At 32.0% G+C, this 19,228-nt stretch overlaps 2 protein-coding genes across 2 annotated transcripts; one reads left to right on the forward strand and one right to left on the reverse strand.

Annotated features, from left to right (window-relative positions):
* The first annotated feature begins 9,264 nt into the window (after nt 1–9,264).
* LOC120163439 (grpE protein homolog 2, mitochondrial-like) lies at nt 9,265–11,454 on the forward strand. Its single transcript, XM_039173376.1, has 6 exons — nt 9,265–9,387; nt 9,832–10,039; nt 10,127–10,320; nt 10,418–10,585; nt 10,841–10,969; nt 11,262–11,454. The coding sequence occupies exons 2-6, from the start codon at nt 9,835–9,837 to the stop codon at nt 11,358–11,360; spliced, it is 795 nt and encodes a 264-aa protein (XP_039029307.1). The 5' UTR covers nt 9,265–9,387; nt 9,832–9,834; the 3' UTR covers nt 11,361–11,454.
* Nucleotides 11,455–17,263: 5,809 nt separating this feature from the next.
* Nucleotides 17,264–18,784, reverse strand: LOC120163387 (probable long-chain-alcohol O-fatty-acyltransferase 1). Its single transcript, XM_039173337.1, has 2 exons — nt 18,593–18,784; nt 17,264–17,803 (listed from the first exon to the last, which is right to left on the reverse strand). The coding sequence occupies exons 1-2, from the start codon at nt 18,782–18,784 to the stop codon at nt 17,264–17,266; spliced, it is 732 nt and encodes a 243-aa protein (XP_039029268.1).
* Between the last annotated feature and the right edge of the window lie 444 nt (nt 18,785–19,228).

Here is a 19,228-nt window from a genome sequence, read left to right on the forward strand (position 1 = left end):
AAGCGGTATTTATGGCTTCCGTCCAAAACTATTTTGGCAAATTATTTTCACAAAGCATGATTCTAGCTATTTCTTCTAAAGTTCGATTTTTTCTCTCAACAACTCCATTTTTTAGGGTTCTAGGTGCTAAAAAATTATGGCTAATACCATTAGAATTACAAAACTCATTAAATCCAAGATTTTCAAATTCAGTGCCATGATCACTTCTAATACTAGTGATAAAGTAACTTTTTTTGTTTTGGATTACTTTTGAAAATGTGATGAAATTTTCTAATGCTTCATCTTTAGTACTTAAGAATAAAACCCAAGTATATCTAGAATAGTCATCTACCAAGACAAATGCATATTGTTTTCCACCCAAGCTAGTAGTCCCAGTTGGCCCAAAAAGATCTATATGGATCAATTGTAATACTCTACTAGTTGACACATCATTAATGGATTTAAAAGAAACTTGCTTTTGTTTTCCTTTAGCACAAGCATCACAGATTTTATCATTATCAAATTTTAGTTTAGGCATCCCTCGAACCAATTCTCCTTGAACTAACCGTTGTAAAACACTCATGCTAGCATGTCCTAGTCTCCTATGCCATAACCAACTATCATGCTCATCCTTAGAAACTAGGCACAAATTAGTCATATTAATAGAATCTAAATGCATCATGTATATGTTTCCTATTCTATGACCAACAAGCATAACCCGATTAGATGCAATGTCAATGACTTTACAACCATTAATTTTAAACATGACATTGAATCCCTTATCGCATAATTGACTAATACTCAATAGATTATGCTTTAATCCATTCACATATAACACATTTTTAATTTGTATGGAAGAGGTATTACCTATAGTACCAATACCTTCAATGTGACTTTTTGAATTATCACCAAAAGTTACTTCTCCTCCATTTTTGGCGTTAAGCTCTATGAACCGGCTTTTGTCTCCGGTCATCTATCTCGAGCATCCACTATCAAGGTACCATGAATTTGGATTTGTTTCCCGTGCCTTGTAGCAATGCTCTTTTTCCTACAAACATAGATTAATTTCTAATTTTTGGTACCCAAATTCTTTTGGGTCCATATTCATTAGTTTTTAAAATCCTTGTCCCATTTGGTATCCATTTATGAAGGACATCCTTATCTTTAGTAGTAATGAATTCTTTAGGAACCCATATACTCCTAATAATTTTACCATTCAAGGTTCATTGAGGACTTCTATGATTGTAGCTTCTAAAACTTTTCTTAATCAAGTTGGATTTTGAATTCTCACATTTTTCAAAACTTTTTGTTCCAACCTTATTAAAAGAAGTTTTAAGATCATCAATCTTCTTTTGATGATCATCATGAACTTTTGAAAGTAAGTTATGCAAATAAGTATTTTTCTTTTCAAAATCATTAATTTTGATTTGCAATTCTTTGATCTTACTTTCAAGCTCATTGTTGGTATTAGATATAAGACTATTTTTCGTTTTTCAATTTTGAAATATCATTTTTGTATTTTGAAAATAGAGTCTTATAATCTGAAGCCAACCCATTATAATCCTCTAATAACTCATTATAAGATAATTCGTCCAAATCAAATGAGTTAGAGGTTACCTTATAATCTTCCCCGATAGCCATCAAGCACAAGTTTGCAACTTCTTGTTCCTCTTCATTGGAACCTTCTTCATCACTCCATGTTGCTACATGAGCCTTGTGCTTCTTTTTGGATTGACCCTTATCCTTCAATTATGGGCAATCATATTTGACATGCCCCGGTTTTTTGCATTCATAGCAAATGATCGGGTCTTTCTCCTTCGATTCAGTTTTGAAGCCTTCATGACGTTTGAATTTTCTTCCTCAGTTGGGCATCATCAGCTTTCTGAATCGTTTGGCAAATAATGCCATTTTCTCGTCATCACCATCGTCATTCGAATCACTCTCATCTTTTGTGGATTTGAGAGCAACTCTAATGTTTTTCTTCTTCTCCTTCTCCTTTGGTGTCTCGTCAATCTTATCGAGGTCCACTTCATCTTCAAGCATCATTTCATGAGTAAGAAGGGAACCGATTAGTTCTTCAAGAGTTAAGGACGTTAGGTTCTTAGACTCGATGATTACCGTCTTCTTTGATTGCCACGATTTTGAAAGGGAGTAGACTAACTTCCTCACAAGCTTTTCATTTGAAATGATACTCCATATGATTTGAGACAATTGACAATCATTGAAAATCTATCCGTCATAGCTTTGATATCTTCATTTAGTTTCATCCTGAAATTTTCATAGCTATGCGTTAGAATACTAATTTTAGATTTATTTACTTCATCGGTACCTTTATGAGTGACTTGAAGTTTGTCCCATATTTCTTTGGTGATTGTACAAGATGAAACTCTTTCGTATTCATCTGGTCCAAGAGCACAAAATATGATATGAATGGCTTTGGAGTTGAGCTGGAACATTATTGTCTCTCTTTCACTCCACAATCTTGGATGAGTGAGAGGCTTGATGTATCCTTCTTCTACTGCATTTCATGCTCCCATGTCACTTGCTTGAATGAAGTACATCATCCTATTTTTCCAATAGGCATAGTTAGCCCCATTGAAGAAATGAGGCTTGTTGACGGGCATCGAATCGAGACATGAGTCGAAGTTTGAAGTAGAGGCCATTGATGACATTGATTATCGATGTAACTCTTCCCGAATCGACTCAAGAGGCGATTAAACCTTCAAATGAGTTAGGCTCTGATGCCAATTGTTGAGTTAATCGATTGACGGAATTGGCCAAGAGGGGGTGAATTGGCAATTAAAATTTTGTGGAAGCTTTTGCTGAAAATTGAAAGCTTTTGCTGAAAATTGAAAGTATTTGCACAACGATTTAGAGTGGTTCGACTTTCTCAATCAAAGTCTACGTCCACTACCTTAGCTATCCACACTAAGGATTTTCCAACAAATTCACTAATTTGTTCTTTCTTTTGAGGCCAAAGAGATAACCTTACAACACCCTCAAGAATATACCCCAATTCTTGAGAACACTCTTTCCCAAAGAGAATATTACAAATTTACAAACTTACAAGGAAATCCTCACAAGGTAGATTGTTTGCACAATTATAGAACAAAGAAAATAACACTCAAGAATGAATACAATTGAGTACAAGTAGTGTTCTTGAAAGCAAAATGAATATTGAATGAAAAATAGGCTTGAAATGCACAAACTTGAGGTTTGATGCTTTCTCTTTGATTCTCTCTTGATTCTAGTTGCTTGTTGTTGATCAATGGCTTCTAAGCTTGTTTAAATACACCTTGAATCACTTCTGAACGTTGGGGATCATTAATGAAGTTATTGGAGCCGTTTAAGTGTGAAAACAATTAATATTTCTGCTTGGAGCGTTGGGGGAATCTGTAGCCCCTCATGGGGAATCAGTTCCCTAAGTGTAAAATTCAAATATTCGAATGTTGAACAGTGGGGGGAATCGATACCCCCTGGGGGGAATCGGTTCCCTCCGAGCATACTGGATTTTCTCGGAGCAAAACCATTCAAGGGGGGAATCGGTACCCCTTGGGGGGAATCGGTTCCCTCTGGACAAACTGTAATTTTTGGCTTTGAAACGATTCGAAATACTTTGTAAAATTGTTTTGAAATTATTTTAAGATTAAAACTTAATTTTACACTTTAGTAAGGATTTAAAATGAACTTTGAAATACTTTGAGTAATATTTTGATATTCGATTTAATATATCAAATATGCTTAGAAAAATCATTTTCAAAATTAAAATTCTTTTAATTTAATTTGTTATATCGAAACATCAAAATGTTTTCAATAAAAAGAATGTTATTGGTTTTGAATTTGTTTTCATTTCAAGAAATGGTTAATCGCGTTAAAGCTCTAGAGAGAGCTTAGAATGAAAGGATTGGAGACAAAAAAATATCAGATGATTAAGAAAATTAGTGTTTCATAAAGTTAAGCACCATCACAGAAAGATAGAGATTCTGGTTTTCAACTTTAAACCATATATGAATTAGTTGTATTCTCCGTCAGATGATCAAATCAGATGAGAGTCCGACAGACTCAAGCAGTAGGGTCTGATATTGGAAGATTAAACAAGGAGTTAATTGATAATAAGTCAGGATTAAAGACAACTTTTGTGAATTGGGTTAAAAGTTCTATTAGAAGTTATGAAAATATAAGAAAAAAAGTATTTTAAATGGATTAGATGAGTATTGAAATATGGTAATAATTGAAACAAGTGGAGAAAACAAAAGTATAAGAATAATAAAGAATAAGGTTCTGTGCAAGTAAAGTTGACTATCAAAGTCATAAAAATGTGATAATGAGTGATAGTTAAGGATAAATATATGTGATATAAAAGAGCATGGGAATATGAAGTGTAATATCCCAAACTACGGGTTAGTGACTAAATTATAAAATTTTAGAATTTGGTGATTAAAGTGGAAAAGTTGAATAATTCAATGACTTATTTAAAAATAATTTCTGAAGGGTTATTGGTAATTATTGAAAGAGTCAAAGGGCAAATGAGTCATTGAACAAGGAAATAATTAAATAATAATTAGTGGGTATTATAATACATATGTGAAGCATGTTTTGAGGAGATAAGTTTCCAGACTTATCTTCTCCATCTTCTTCTCTTCTCCAACGTGAAGCATACAAGCAAAGGTGAGTTTCTTAATTAGTTGATTAATTGTTCAATTAAAGGTTGGGTTTTGATCCTTAGATGATAATTAAGCTTAATAAAAGCTTAAGTTGTCTTAAAATCAAAAGATGAAGAAGTTATGAAAGATGAAAGAGAATGAGTTTCAAAGTGAATTTCTGAAAAAGAGTTAATAAATGAACTTTGAGATGGAATCTGACTTGTCATAAGTATGAATAAGAAGTTATAAGTGTTGGAATAGAGTTTGGATTACATGGAAAAATTAGTAAGATTCTTGGTTTTAAGAATTTGGATGAGATATGGGAGATAATAAGATGTTGAGATGATAGAAGATAATTAAAATGGTTGTAGATGAGTTTAGTGGTATGAAAAGAATTTTATATGAGGAAATTTAGTGAAGAGTTGATGAATTTCCTGGTGAAAAAGTTTGTTCTATATAGAGTGTATCAGTACACTATGAGTGGGTACTGATGCACTAAGACAAATTTTGAAGGTGCATCGATACATTAAGGGGTGCATCGATGCATGGGAATTTCGAACCTAATTTGTGTATCGATTCACCCATAGTGCATCGGTACACTCCTAAAGGAAAATGGAATTTTGATTCATTAAACTACTTTGAGTTATTAACATCAAGTTATAAGGTTTAAGCTTTTAATAATTGTCTTGGAAATTATGTTTATGTGGATATTGAGCCTAAACAAGTTCCGGAACAATCAAAGAATTAGGATCGAATCAAAGCAAGGCTAAGGTGAGTGCAATTTAATTGTACTTATGCTATTGAACAAACATTGGCTTACGATGAGCCAGTGATGGAGTTACTATGGTAAGAAGTGACTCCTAAAATATTATTTGATTTGTGATTGATGGAATTCTTATGTGTGTATGAATACATGAAAATGGGTATATGTGTCATATGTTAATATGTGGTACTGACATAACTGATTATAGGATCACGAACTATGTAAAATAGCAAGGACTTATGTGATAACAAGAGAAAGGGATATAAACTAGGTGGTATAGATATAAATGATAGGTTAAATGACATGGACATATGTGAAATTATGAGAAATGATATGAACTATATATATATGTTATATGTTATAAGTGATTTCATAAGAAATGACACAAGTTATGTGAGTATATGTATTTATATAATTGATATGAATACATGTTGTGTTATAAAGATATAAACCATATGATATGATAAGAAATTATAAGAATACATGTATAAGTGACTATAAGAACATGTAATATAAGATATGTGAATCTAATATATGAAAATATATGCCTATGTGACAAGCTATGTAAAACTGTGAGATAAGTTATAGGGCTTTGATATACAGATTAGATGAAAGTATATACATGAATACATGTACAAGTTTATATGTTATTCTATGTGCTATGTGATGTATATATGAACATGTGAATAAGATATGATATACATGTTTACATGAACCCATGAGAAATGATATAAGTTATATGATACGATTTATGTGATTACATGCACAAGTGATACATGTTATATGAAATGGCACAGATGTTTACACATACATGTGGTATGTGACAGAAGAAAAGATATATGTGATCACAAGAGAAATAACATGAGTACATGAACATATGAAACATAAGAATAATGTCCATGGTATATAATACGAGAGCTATAGGTATAGTTGGATAGTTGGCGTGCCAAGGGTCGAGGGTCTACGCGATCCTTCGGGACAAATACAGTATATAGGTCCTTCGGGACAAAATTTCATATGCCACTAAGTAGGACTTATACGAGCTGTGGTGACAGCATAGTGCACAACCTCAATGTACTCGAATATCTTGAGTTCTTAATAATATACATGGACTAATAAGGAGACAATAACAAATACAATATATGTGATGTATATGTTTTTAGTGATATGAAATATGTTACATGAATTATATGATGTTATGTGTGTTATATGATATACAGAAATGATAAGTATAAAATCATATGATAAATAGAGATTATGATGATGATGATACATGTATATGTAAGCATTTTGTTATATGAAATGTTATATAGTGTTATTATATGTTTTATATGCCTCACTAAGTCAACGACTTAGCGTGTGATTGTACTATTCATAAAAACGTATATTTTCTTAAATTGGTTATAACGAATACAATTCAACAATATATTATCATATTTTCTTAATATAAGTCCAAATGATCTGTATTTTGTTAAGAAAATTGTTTTAAAAAGTCAATGTGACATCTCAGACTCGTATCCGAGTCGGGTACGGGTTGGGGTGTTACAACAACGACCAAAAGACCGAAAAATATGCCAAAAAGCAGAAGAAAATGTTTTATAAAGACAGATGAAAACATGTCATACAAACATACTTATTGAAAATAAAAAACAAGAGAAAATAAAAGGAAAATAAAGAATATCGACGGTTGGTAACCAATATTAAAATTGATATTGCCAATCAATAAAGACAAAAAAGAAGAAGATATGAACGACGTACCAATGCGAGGAAACTAGAAGATATAACTAGTGACTAATCAAGTTTAATATATGATTCGTGATTTAATTAACTCTCACATATAATGATTAATAATTTATCTATATGAGATAAGATTCAATAAACAAATAATCGAGATTAAAAATTAAAAACAATTTAGAGAAAAACTGAAAAAATCAACTGAAGGACTAAAAGTTGTAGTATTCTTAAAATTTAACCCATAAAGGCAATTAACGTCAATTCCAAAACTTTTTTTTTATATAAAAAAAAGTGCATGTCCCAACCCAAATTTAGGGGAAATTTAGCCAAATTCCAAATGGAAAAAAGCCAAAAAAAAAAAAAAAAACAAACCCTATGATGCCCGGAGTGCACGGCATGTGGTGCCACCGTCATTGGTGGATAGGGATGAAGAATTTATTCAAATTTAATGAAATTTGATTCGACTTGAAAATACTTTTATTTAAATTTAATTTTATTTGAGTCTAATTAGATTTTATAAAACATAAAATCGGGTCATATTTAAAGATTTTTTTTAACTCAACATGAAATAATAATATGATTCTCATTTTTTATATATATTCACAATTATTATAACACATTTCTTTATCTTTTTAATTATGTTTTTATTTTCTCGAATAAAAATGTGGGAAAAAATTGTATTAGGTAAGGTTATAGACAAACTTTTATGATAAAATTAAATTCGAATGAAAAATCATCAAATGTCAGGCAAGTTCATAAATTTTTTTTATCTTTTACATTAAATTTAAAATGACCAAAAGTCTGTCGTGTTCAACACGTGTCCATCATAAATAACAAAATTAAAGAAAATATGATGTCAAATTTAGAAAATATTTTTGAGAGTTTTTTTATATAGTGAGATAAAATGATTAAATGCAATTTTCTTTAAAGATGTAAATTATTTTTGGGGTGATATAATATTTCTTTAAAATATAAAAGTTTTATTTTCATCATTTTTATATAATATATATAAATATAAAAAAACTCAAGTTCAACTGAAATCAAATTAATAAAAAAGTTTAAACACTTGAATTCATTAAAAAAATATTAAAATCATATTAATTTAGATCTAAGATGAACAGAGATTAACATCACCTCGTAATCATCCCAGACTAGCATCATGCAGCAGCCTCCCTCTTGGGACTTCAATTTTAGGTTTAGTTAATCACAATAATACAAAATGGGGCATATATAGGTAATGTATTCATCTTCATGTCTGCCTTTCCCTTGTATTTTGTTTACAAAGAGATCTTATGCCTCATCTTCCGATTACAGAGAATTAGGGTTAGATATTATACTTGGATTCGGTATATTTTAATTTAATTTGAATTTATAAATTTATTTTTTTTTTGAAAATTTAATATTAAATCTGGATCCTGTATATATGAAATAGAATATATACATGATTCTGTAATTCAATGTCAAATATGAGGTTTATCACGGTCGTTAAAGTGTGCCTGAACTCCCCTTATCCTATGTCCAATCTCTTGCAGGCATCTTTTCTTCTCTAATTTGTTTTCTTCTTAAACAAGTGGTGACGTATGTCACAATCTAGTTAGAGATTAAATTTATTAAATTAAATTATAATTACAATCAAATTGATAAAATATATAAGTAATGAGAATCAAATGCGTAACTGTATTAATCTTTTTAACATTCATGTCAAATAGTTTGTTAAATATTAGTGAGAAGTGACTTGATTGTCATCATTTAAATAGTTAAGTAGTTTGATTGACAAAATTGAAAGATAAGTGGTCAAAATAGAATCTCCCAATAATTAAGTGATCAAAATAAAATCTCCCAACAATTAAGTGGTAAAAATAGAATCTATTAATAGTTAAATGATCATCAGTATAGTTTAGTCTTTTTTATCTTTCTTGCTCTCCACTCACCTTCTCAAAATCTTTTCTTGCTCTCCACGGACGTCCACGTTTACTTCCCCTTCCTCTATCTAAAACCCCATTTTTCATTTTATAGTTCTAATCTAGGCACTCTAAAACCCCATTTTTCATTTTATATTTCCAATCTAGGCACTCTAAAACCCTAAACCTCCTTGATTCGCCTTCCGTTTTCCTTCATTCTTCTTTCGCAGATGTTGGTGTCTAGGCTTTTTCATGCGTTCCTAGGACGGTCATTGCACGATCCTTGCTTCTCCATCCTCCCAAGAAGCTTCAAACATCAAGCTTTTCTACTCAGCTTCACTCTCTCGTTTATGAATCTCCTAATAAGGTACTAAAATTTTGCAATTTGTGGTTATTTGTGAGGAAAGAATTTGCTAGGGTTTAAGGGCTTTGCTTAAATTAGCTTATTTCCCTGACTTTTTCCTCTCTGTACTGTCGTCTTGTTGTGTATTTTGTTCTATCATGCTGGAATTATGTGACATTTGTTTCTACGTTAAAAGGGTTTGAATTAATCTAATTTGATGTTTTCTTTTGCCCCTTCAAATTTGATGTTTTCGTTGTGTGCTTGTGAATAAAAGATACAGTTTTTTTTGTTATTGTCATGAATCAAATGTAACGAAGGAGAAAATTGTTCTTACATTAATGATTTATAAGCTGTTCTTGTTCGCTTTAAGGTTGTCTTTTAAGTGTTTTGGTGATCATGTAGGATCTTAAATCCATATCTTGGTTCCTTCAGAACATAACTAATTATATCTTTATATGCCTTTCTCTGTATATGACAAGTGAAACGACTCTGCTACATCGTTGGAGCCTCAGTTTCTCTACGTTCCAACGCTTTGCTATATCTTCGTCTGCGTCCCCCGAGCCTTCCGAGAAGGAACATGGGGGTGGTGTAGAAAATGACAGTCAAGAGCCTATAAATCCAAGTGGTGGTACAAATCCTGGAGAGGCTGAAGTTACTGATCAGGCAAAAGAATCAGGTTTTAACTCGGGATCTCAAAATACAATGCCTCGATCTGATTAAAGGAGTATAGCCGATTAGTAAACTGTTTTTTTTTCTGATTCAGGTTCCCAGAGTGATGGGGAGCTATCAGTGGCTGATATGCTCAAACTTGTGGAGGAGAAAGAAGGACTCATGGAGGCAAAGCAAAAGGAGATAGAACAAATGAAGGACAAAGTTGTTCGCACTCTGGCAGAAATGGAGAATGTTATGGCAAGAACAAGACGTGAAGCGGAGAACTCGAAAAAATTTTCTGTGCAGGTACCATTGGTGACATGATGAGTTAATGACCACTTGATTTTCTGTTATATTTGGAGTTCTCTGAAAATTATAGGAGTCATTTGTGAATGTGCTGCAGAATTTTGCGAAGGGTCTACTAGATGTTGCAGACAACCTAGGACGGGCTTCTTCGCATGTTGAAGGCAGTTTCACTAAGATTGATGAATCCAAGGACACCATTGGAGCCTTACCTCTCCTAAGAACACTTCTAGAAGGAGTTGAAATGACTGAGAAGCAGCTTGGAGAGGTACATATTGTTAGAGTTCCTAAACTTCAACTTGTTCAGTTTCCACATTTATTCTTGGGTAAAGGGGAAACTTTGGCAAACTGAATTCGCTTCAACCATCGGACATCATCTGGATAATTATAACACAAATTAGTGTGCTTAGCTAATGCTTAAAGTTTTTGTCTCTTCTTTCGCTTTGACAATGATTTGGCTTCTACATGTGTTCTATAAGATATTAAATTCGTTACTAACTGGATATAATTTTTTCGCTTCCAGGTATTTAGGAAGTTTGGCGTGGAAAAATTCGATCCTGAAAATGAACTATTTGATCCACACAGGCACAATGCGGTGTTCCAAGTACCGGATAATTCTAAGTCTCCCGGCACAGTTGCTCATGTTTTGAAGGTATAGTTATATTCATTTGTTTATTTGATGTGATAGTCATATTAATGTTTGGTTGAAGAACTATAGCTTGATAATCAAAATCAAGCACATTGTTTAAGTTTGATTACCATTTCAACTTTTATCATCCTTGTTTAATTACACAATGCTGTTTGAACAGCTTAAGTGGTCAATTGGTCATTAGTTTATGTTTATCCGACTCGAATGTAAATGTCGGATACGGGGATACATCCCAACATGGCTGGAAGTCGGAAGTTACTAATAGAAGTGTTTGCTGGTTTCCCTCTTATTACAGCCAGGGTACATGCTCTATGATAGGGTAATTCGACCAGCCGAGGTTGGCGTCGCTCAAGCGCTCAATAATGATGCAGCCGAGAACAACAAGAGTGACTAAGGCTCCGGTGCTTGATGATATAGTGTCAGCTTAGTCATTGAAAACCATTTCCCCCCTTTATTTATATTTTCGGCCACCGATTTCTTGTTTAATTGCCGCATATAAGATACCACAAGGTCAGGAGAGCTTCTTGTATGATTTCTTTTTCCAAAGTAAAATAATAAATATATTCATTATATATTCTTGGCAGACATTGTACGACTTTTTAAATATATGATCAAAGTTAAAATCAGGTCACTAAATTATGTGATTAGTAACAATCAAATCACCTTTTTAAAAAAATTATAAACATGTCAGTTAGAAAATTATTACAAATAAATTATTAACGGTCAAAATTGAAACAAACATCTAATGTGGACTTGATATAATAATAATCTTAATTACCAAAATTTCTTAAATTGAAATAATTTAATAAATTTAACTTTTTATATCCAAAAATTTGGTTAATCTACCTTTTTTCCCCCTCCTAAATTTGAAATTCCAAAATGGTTGATGGTTCCATATGGGCTAGATCATTCATTCATGACACATTCAAGAATACTGTTGAATGGAAGGTGACAGAGTGATGGGTTCACACGGTGGAGTTTAGTTTAGCAAGGTGGGGGTATTGGTTGGTGGCAGAAGCGCCGCTGGTTGAATGATGAGGGAAGCTGAGGTGGAAGGGCTGCAGGTAGCTGTTCGGATTGAGTTGGAAAATGGGTTTTCGGTGGTTGTTACAATCGATAGAGTGAAGGTTTTTGTAATGGAGAAGCTTGAAATTCGACGGTGGAGTTAACGGTGTTCTCTTGGGTAAACAGGTGGTGTGATTCCAGTCGGAGGTGACCGGAGAGTTTTTGCCAGAAGCAATAAAATAAGAAATGAACATAAATTGATCAATGTGTCACGCCGACTATTGTTAACAAATAGTGTTTACCTTGTCAATGGGGACCTCGTGCCGCTTGCACCATGCAACTGTAATCCTCGGGTCGAGGTAATTAATCTGGATGTGCCCAAGGCCTCCTCTTTAGTTTGCATGTCTCTTTCCATCTTCTCATTATATTTGCATTCGTTTGAGCATCTTTTTCTGATTTTCTCTATCCTGCCTGCATTTATGATGACAAATTGATAGTACATGCGAAAAAAAATGGTGAGATGTGAAAATGATTATAGGGTGATTTTTTTTTAAGTTTTTTTACTATTAAAAGTTACAAAATGGTCATTCGACTATTTATATGTTCTAAACTCGTCATTTTCTATTAAAAAGATTAATGATTATCTGAGTTGGATGTTAACATATTGACTGAGAAATGACAAAATCCGATCCCATAACCGTTTGAGTTATATTTTATGGATCGACTCTCTGTTTACATAATGTCGTCAATGTAACATCCCAAATCAGGGTCAGTGACTAAATTGCAAACTTTGAAGGTTTTGTGTTCAATTTAGAAATGAAATTAAAAGTCTCGGGATTTAAGTAAATAATTTTAATATTGGATTAAATAGCAAAGATGGATGAACTAAAGGGGCAAAATGGTTTTTTCATGGGAAAGATTTTTATCTTCCTTTTTTGAGAATTATAAACGTAGGAAAATGAGAGAGTTCCAGACTTCTCTTCTTCATTCTCTTCTTTTCCACCGTGAAGCCATAAGCAAAGGTAAGATCTCTTGTTAGTTGATATTTAGCTGAATTTAGGATTTGGTTATGATTATTGGATGATAATTAAGCTTAAGGAAAGCTTAAATCATCTTAAAAGCAAAGGATGGTGGAATTAGGAGAGATTAAAGATTTTGAGTTTTTGAATGAAATCTTGAAATAAAGTTGATAAGTTGAATTTTAAGTTGAATTTGACTTGTCAATAGTTGAATTAAGAGATTTGGAGTGATAGAAATGAATTTAGAACATGTTGAAATTTGAGTATAATTATTGAATTTCATTAAGATGAGAGGATTTTGAGAATTAAGATGGGTTAAATGAGTACAAATGGGCTTAAGTATGTGTGTTTGAGTTTAGTATATAAAAGAGGTTGAAATATGAAGTGTTTAAGATGAAATGAAGTAAATTTCGTGTTGAAAATATGATTTATGGGTTAGGGGAATCGATACCCATTCAAGGGGAATCGATACCCCCTCAAACGAACCAGAAATTCCAGAATCTCATAGGGGAACCGATTCCCCCACAGGAGGGAACCGATTACCCCTAAAGGAAAAATGTGAATATGGGTTTAATAAGTTCGTTTAAGTTGCTAGTATCCAATTACAATGTGTAGGTATCTAATGATTGCCTCAAAATGTACATTTATAGATTCTGCGCGTAAAGCAATTCCGGAACATTTGGCAAGTAAGATCGATCAAGGGAAAGATAAGAGATTGGAATTGACTAGTGAGGCCAAGGTGAGTGCATACTAGTGACATGTAGTGTTTAATGGAAATAAGACTTGCGATGAATCTATTTCCTAGAGTAATATGCATGAAGTCATAGACATGATTATGTGTTGGTTATAACTATATGTGATTATATGTATTACATTGATTGTATGTATGCATGACTAAAGATAATGATATGCTTTGTATATGCTATATGATTTATGTAAAACTTTATTATGTAATAATGGAAGAACATGGAATAAGTTATATGATAGAGTCATAAGAAATGAAATGAACATGAGAGAATAAGATAATCAAGTATAAGTCATATGATATGGTATAAGTGATTATACGAGAAATGTTAGGAGACTCTAAGAGAATAGTATGAATTCGAGGGCATAAATAAGGATACATAAGTTATATAGAGAAGATTGATAAATTAAAGGAAATTATGGTTTATGTATTAAAGTGAAGAGCTACAAAGTTTTATTAAAGAGTATTGTGGAAGTTATGAGAAATTGAACTAAATAAATAGATGGTTTATGTGAGTGAAAAGGGAAAATGATATAAAATAAGTGGAAATTATTTATATGATAGAATGATACTAATTGAACCTGTAATATAAACTTTATAAAGGAGTACTTGGGTAAAATCATTATATGATACAATTATAGAATATTACTATAAATTATATTAAAATAGTATATATGAGAATATGAGTAAGTTTATAGGTTATTGATAGGACATATAAGAGTATATAAATGTATGATAATATGAAAAAGTGAACTAAGTTTAATGATGTTGAACCCTATGAGTAGAAGTTATGTGATTATAAGTAACATGATTATATGATCACAAGATATGATACATGATATGAGATATATGAAAGAGAAAATATATGTTATATGAAATATTATATGACTATGCGATTATATGAAAATGTTCTACGCGTAAGTGAACCATGTGTTTATATGTATATGGGATATGTGATTTATATGACGATGAACTATGTGAAAGAACTACATGACTATGTGTATATGTGAATGTATGTTAACATAAATATTAATGCCCATGTTATGTGTCATGAGAGCTAGGGGTATAGTTGGTATGCCAAGAGTCGAGGGTCTATGTGGTCCTTCGGGATATATATGTATTCTTTGAAACATGTGTGAAGTTTGGTGAGACACATACTTGATCCTTGGCATATGTATATGATTCTTAAGGAATGATATGTGGTCCTTCGGGACATATATGTATTCTTTGGAACATGTGTGAAGTATGGTGAGACACATACTTGATCCCTAGTATATGTATATGATTCTTAAGGAATGATATGTGGTCCTTATGGACATTATTATATGGCACTACGGTGCAATTCTACGCGGCACTCCGGTGCAATTCTACGTGGCACTTCGGTGCAATTATACGAGCTGTGGTGACAGTATAGTGCACAACCTCTATAGACTCACATATCTATAGTTCTCACATGTGTACATGGGCTTTGAAAAGAGAGCATAATTTGATATAATGATATGTGTATTTCTCGTGACATGGTAGAAGTGCATATATGTCATGGTGATATGAGATGCTATGTGTTTATGTATTATATGATTATAGAAATTAGTAACGTATTGAGGCATATTAAAATATATATAATATGTTTATATCCATTATATGCTCATATGACGGAATTGAAGTAATGACAAGGGAATTAGTAAGGATAAACAGGTTGGTGATATGAGAACAATGTATGTGATATATGTATATGATGTGTGATATGAATTGCATGATATGATATATGTGTGATAGGGGATATGGTATCTGTTACATAATATACATGAATATATGTTGATGTATATGTAAATGAGTTGTATAATTTGATAGCATAAAACAGTCATGCATGATTAGTGGGTATGAATTCCATTAGATGTGTTTTCTTTATGCCTCACTAAGTCATCGACTTAGCGTGTGAGTGTTTCACACGCAGGTTACATAAAGTGAATATAGAAGCTGTGAGGAGCAATACAGGTCAGTATCTCCCTTACAAGATTTCAGATCAGAAAATAGATGAGTTAAATGATTTTTGTTATTTTGAATATAGTTGGCATGTACTAATTGATTGAGTTAAATATGCTCTGATCGATTTTAGTTATTGTGGTCAAATTATGTAACTAAACTGCTTTTACTATAATGAAAGTTTTAAATTTTCTTTGAATTTTGTCAAGAGTCAAAGTTTGAAAAGTCAATGTGACACCTCAGACTCGTATCCGGGTCGGGTACGGGTTGGGGGTGTTACAGTCAAGCTAGTTCTTAAAAGCAATCGATGCTAGTAAACATCATTAGAATACGATTTAATTATATCTCGATCAACACATTAATATCTAGCTCAAACGATCGTCAATTTTTAACATAAAAGGACGGATTTGAAACATATGAATAGTCAATGATTATTTTGTAACTTCTAATAGTTGGAGGACTCAACAAAACAAAGTCGGGATAACATTTTGTAACTTTTAATAGTCGGGAGACTCAATAAAGCAAAATCCTATAGTCAGGAAACTATTTTGTAATTTTTAATAGTCGGAGGCTCAATAAAATAACATCTTATAGTCGGGGGACCATTCATATATTTTACTCAAAATTATATTACTTTCATGTTATTTTCTTTAATTTGATACAATCATAAAAAATTAAAATAATAAAAAAACTTAACTTTATTAAATTATTTCAAATTATGATCGAATTGATAGAATAAGTTTTAGGGATTAAAATAATTATTATATCAAGCAATACTAGACATATATTTTAATTTTAACTATCGACGACATGCTATAATAATATTTTAATTGAATGACCAAATTATAATTTTTTTAATAAACCATTTATTATCAAACACATAAATGAGTCAACTAGGTTGTTTTTTAATAAACTATATGGAGTGCATGTTGTTCAAAGCTTTAATATCAAAATATTTTTAGACTTTAGTTCGAATGAAGTTCAAATTCGAGCTCGATTCAAGTTCAAATTCGTGCTCAAACCTGAAACTTAAGTACATGGAAATCTTATAATGTATTTTTTTAAAATAACATATAAATATTAATATATTAATAATTTAATTTTAAAAAATAAAATATTAATATATTATTTTCTGAGTTGTTCATGAACTTTTCAAGTCGGACATCAAATAGCTCATTTCGATTCATTAAGAGCTCGAATTGAGTCCATGCAAATCAAGTATTAACCAAACTTTGACCGAATTTAATTCAAATAGCTTGCGATATTTCTCAGTCTCATTTACAACCATGATTATGGGTTATCAAATTTATTCAAATGATTATTTAATTAGTAAACTTTAAAAAAAATATAAAATGATCATTAAATTTATTAAACCATTATAGGATAATTATTAAATTTATCGAAATGTTATAAATTTTATATTAAATTTATCGAACTGTTATAAATTTTATATTAAATTTTATCAAATTATTATAAAATATCATAAATTTATAGAAACATCGCAGTTATTATAATTTTATAATAATAATTTAGTAAATACAATAATTATTTTATAACTTTTTGAAATTTCAGTGATCTCGGATACACTTTACTCGGAAATAAGCTCAAAAAGAAATCCAGAAAGAGGTAGAATTCGTGGATTATCCTTTCGTCTACACGATTTCTCAAGAGCGGTGCAAGAACTAAGCAGACAGAAGTGAGTGTCAGATTCGCCATAGCCAATGGTCCTGTAATCGCCCTGTGAAGCCTCAGCTTGACCTTCTTCTTCAATATAATCTCCATGTCCACGAGAACCCCATGCAAAACGAAGAACCAAGTTATCTCCCACGTAGGTTTTGCACGCAATATGCTGTAATACAGCAGTTCATGTATCAGACCGGAGACGGCAAACGTTACGAAAACAGGCGGTAATGAACTCGATCGATCTCCGATTATACGTATAGAAACACTTCGTATCGGGTAGTAGATGACGAGACGGAGCGTCTCCAATACCCTGAGGTTCCACCTACGGCCCCAGAAGTCTTGCAACGATGAGGCCAAGTGAGGTGATTTGAAGTGCGGCTCGTGTTCAACCCTAAGGATTACCTACAGGTCGAAAGTAAAATTTTATATTAGAGGATAAAATTATAAAATTTTAGATAGACTGAAATTATAAAATTGAATAGTATTTAGTTATTTAACTATTTTCACGATTTTGTTTTAGTCACATAATTATTTTTTTCTAAAAATCATATATAAAGTTATGTTTTGGTCATCCGCCGTTAAAAAACAAAACTATTGATATAGTAATTTTTTTTTATTTTTCAATGATGACGTAACATTACCTTATGATAACATATTAACATCATCGTTAATTTTTTTAATGACGGATGATCAAAATATAATTTTAGATATGATTTAAAAAAGTGATTAGGTGACTAAATACGTAATTTTAAAAAATTGTAGGGAGTGAAAACGTACTGTTATTAGAAAATACTATAAAAAAAATATAAAACAAATGAAAAAGAACGACCACTCCCATCGACCCTTCAATTCATCCCTAATCACCTGAGCTGGGATTACAACCATGGTTAAAAGAACATCTACTGCAAGCCAAACTTGGAATCCAAAGAGGAGTGACCAAACAAGTTTGTGGAAACACTCTTTGTAACTATAAGAAACTAAGGTTAAAACTATCCGTAATGAACCTTTACTTGCAGCCTCTAGGATCAAATCTAAAGGCACTTTGGAGTGATGGGGTTGTTTGATTTTGCATGGAGAACAAGCTGTGAGGATGAAAACATCGAGAGCCACCGCCTTTGGCGGCGATAAGGGGCCTCAATCGAAGGCGAATGCTAGGAGGTTGAAGTTGGTGTGGCAAGAGAGACAAAGGACTAGAGGATGACCTAGATAGATGGAGTGAAGGTTGATGGGGATGATGAATAGTATGATCATAACCGGGAGGAGGGCAAGGAGCCTAGGCAAGCCCTTTGGGATCTTTGCTGCAATGCGGTAACAATAGGTTAAGGATACATATGTGAAGAGCCCTACTGTAATCAAGCTCTTTAGCTCACTCTCTACTTCCATAGCTTTCTTTCTTTTCACTAATATTTATTCACTACTCTTTAGCCTTGAGCCTTCACCTCGTATATAACATGGATGGGTATGGGACCCGAATTTAACAAGTTCTAACCCAATTTAATAGGATCAATTTAATATATATATATTCGGTTCGATTTTGGTCGAGTTGAATTTTTTGAAAGATAAGATTGGATAATTGGATTGATTGGTTTTGGGTGAAAATTTTTCAACCTGAGATAATTGTATAATTATTTATTATATATTTAGAGATAATTGTAATAATACTCCTTTATATTTTTAATTAAGTTCTTATTTTACTAAATAAAAATGAGAATTATATATATATATGTGTGTGTATTGCGTCGGGTGTGAGTTTTTACCAAAAACTGAGTTGAATTTTGAGTCTAGTGAAATTTCTCTAAACTCGGGTCAAATTGAATGACGAATTGA

Source organism: Hibiscus syriacus, unplaced genomic scaffold, assembly GCF_006381635.1.
Source record: "Hibiscus syriacus cultivar Baekdansim isolate YM2019G1 unplaced genomic scaffold, ASM638163v2 tig00111445_pilon, whole genome shotgun sequence".
NCBI classification, from domain to species: Eukaryota; Viridiplantae; Streptophyta; class Magnoliopsida; order Malvales; family Malvaceae; genus Hibiscus; species Hibiscus syriacus.

Coding starts and splice junctions, on each gene's coding strand:
- LOC120163387 (XM_039173337.1), bottom strand. CDS start 18,784: ATGGAAGTAGAGAGTGAGCTAAAGAGCTTGATTACAGTAGGGCTCTTC. Junction 17,804..18,592: donor TCTATCTAGGTCATCCTCTA/GTCCTTTGTCTC, acceptor TTCGACCTGTAG/GTAATCCTTAGGGTTGAACA.
- LOC120163439 (XM_039173376.1), top strand. CDS start 9,835: ATGACAAGTGAAACGACTCTGCTACATCGTTGGAGCCTCAGTTTCTCT. Junction 10,040..10,126: donor TGATCAGGCAAAAGAATCAG/GTTTTAACTCGG, acceptor TTTCTGATTCAG/GTTCCCAGAGTGATGGGGAG. Junction 10,321..10,417: donor CGAAAAAATTTTCTGTGCAG/GTACCATTGGTG, acceptor AATGTGCTGCAG/AATTTTGCGAAGGGTCTACT.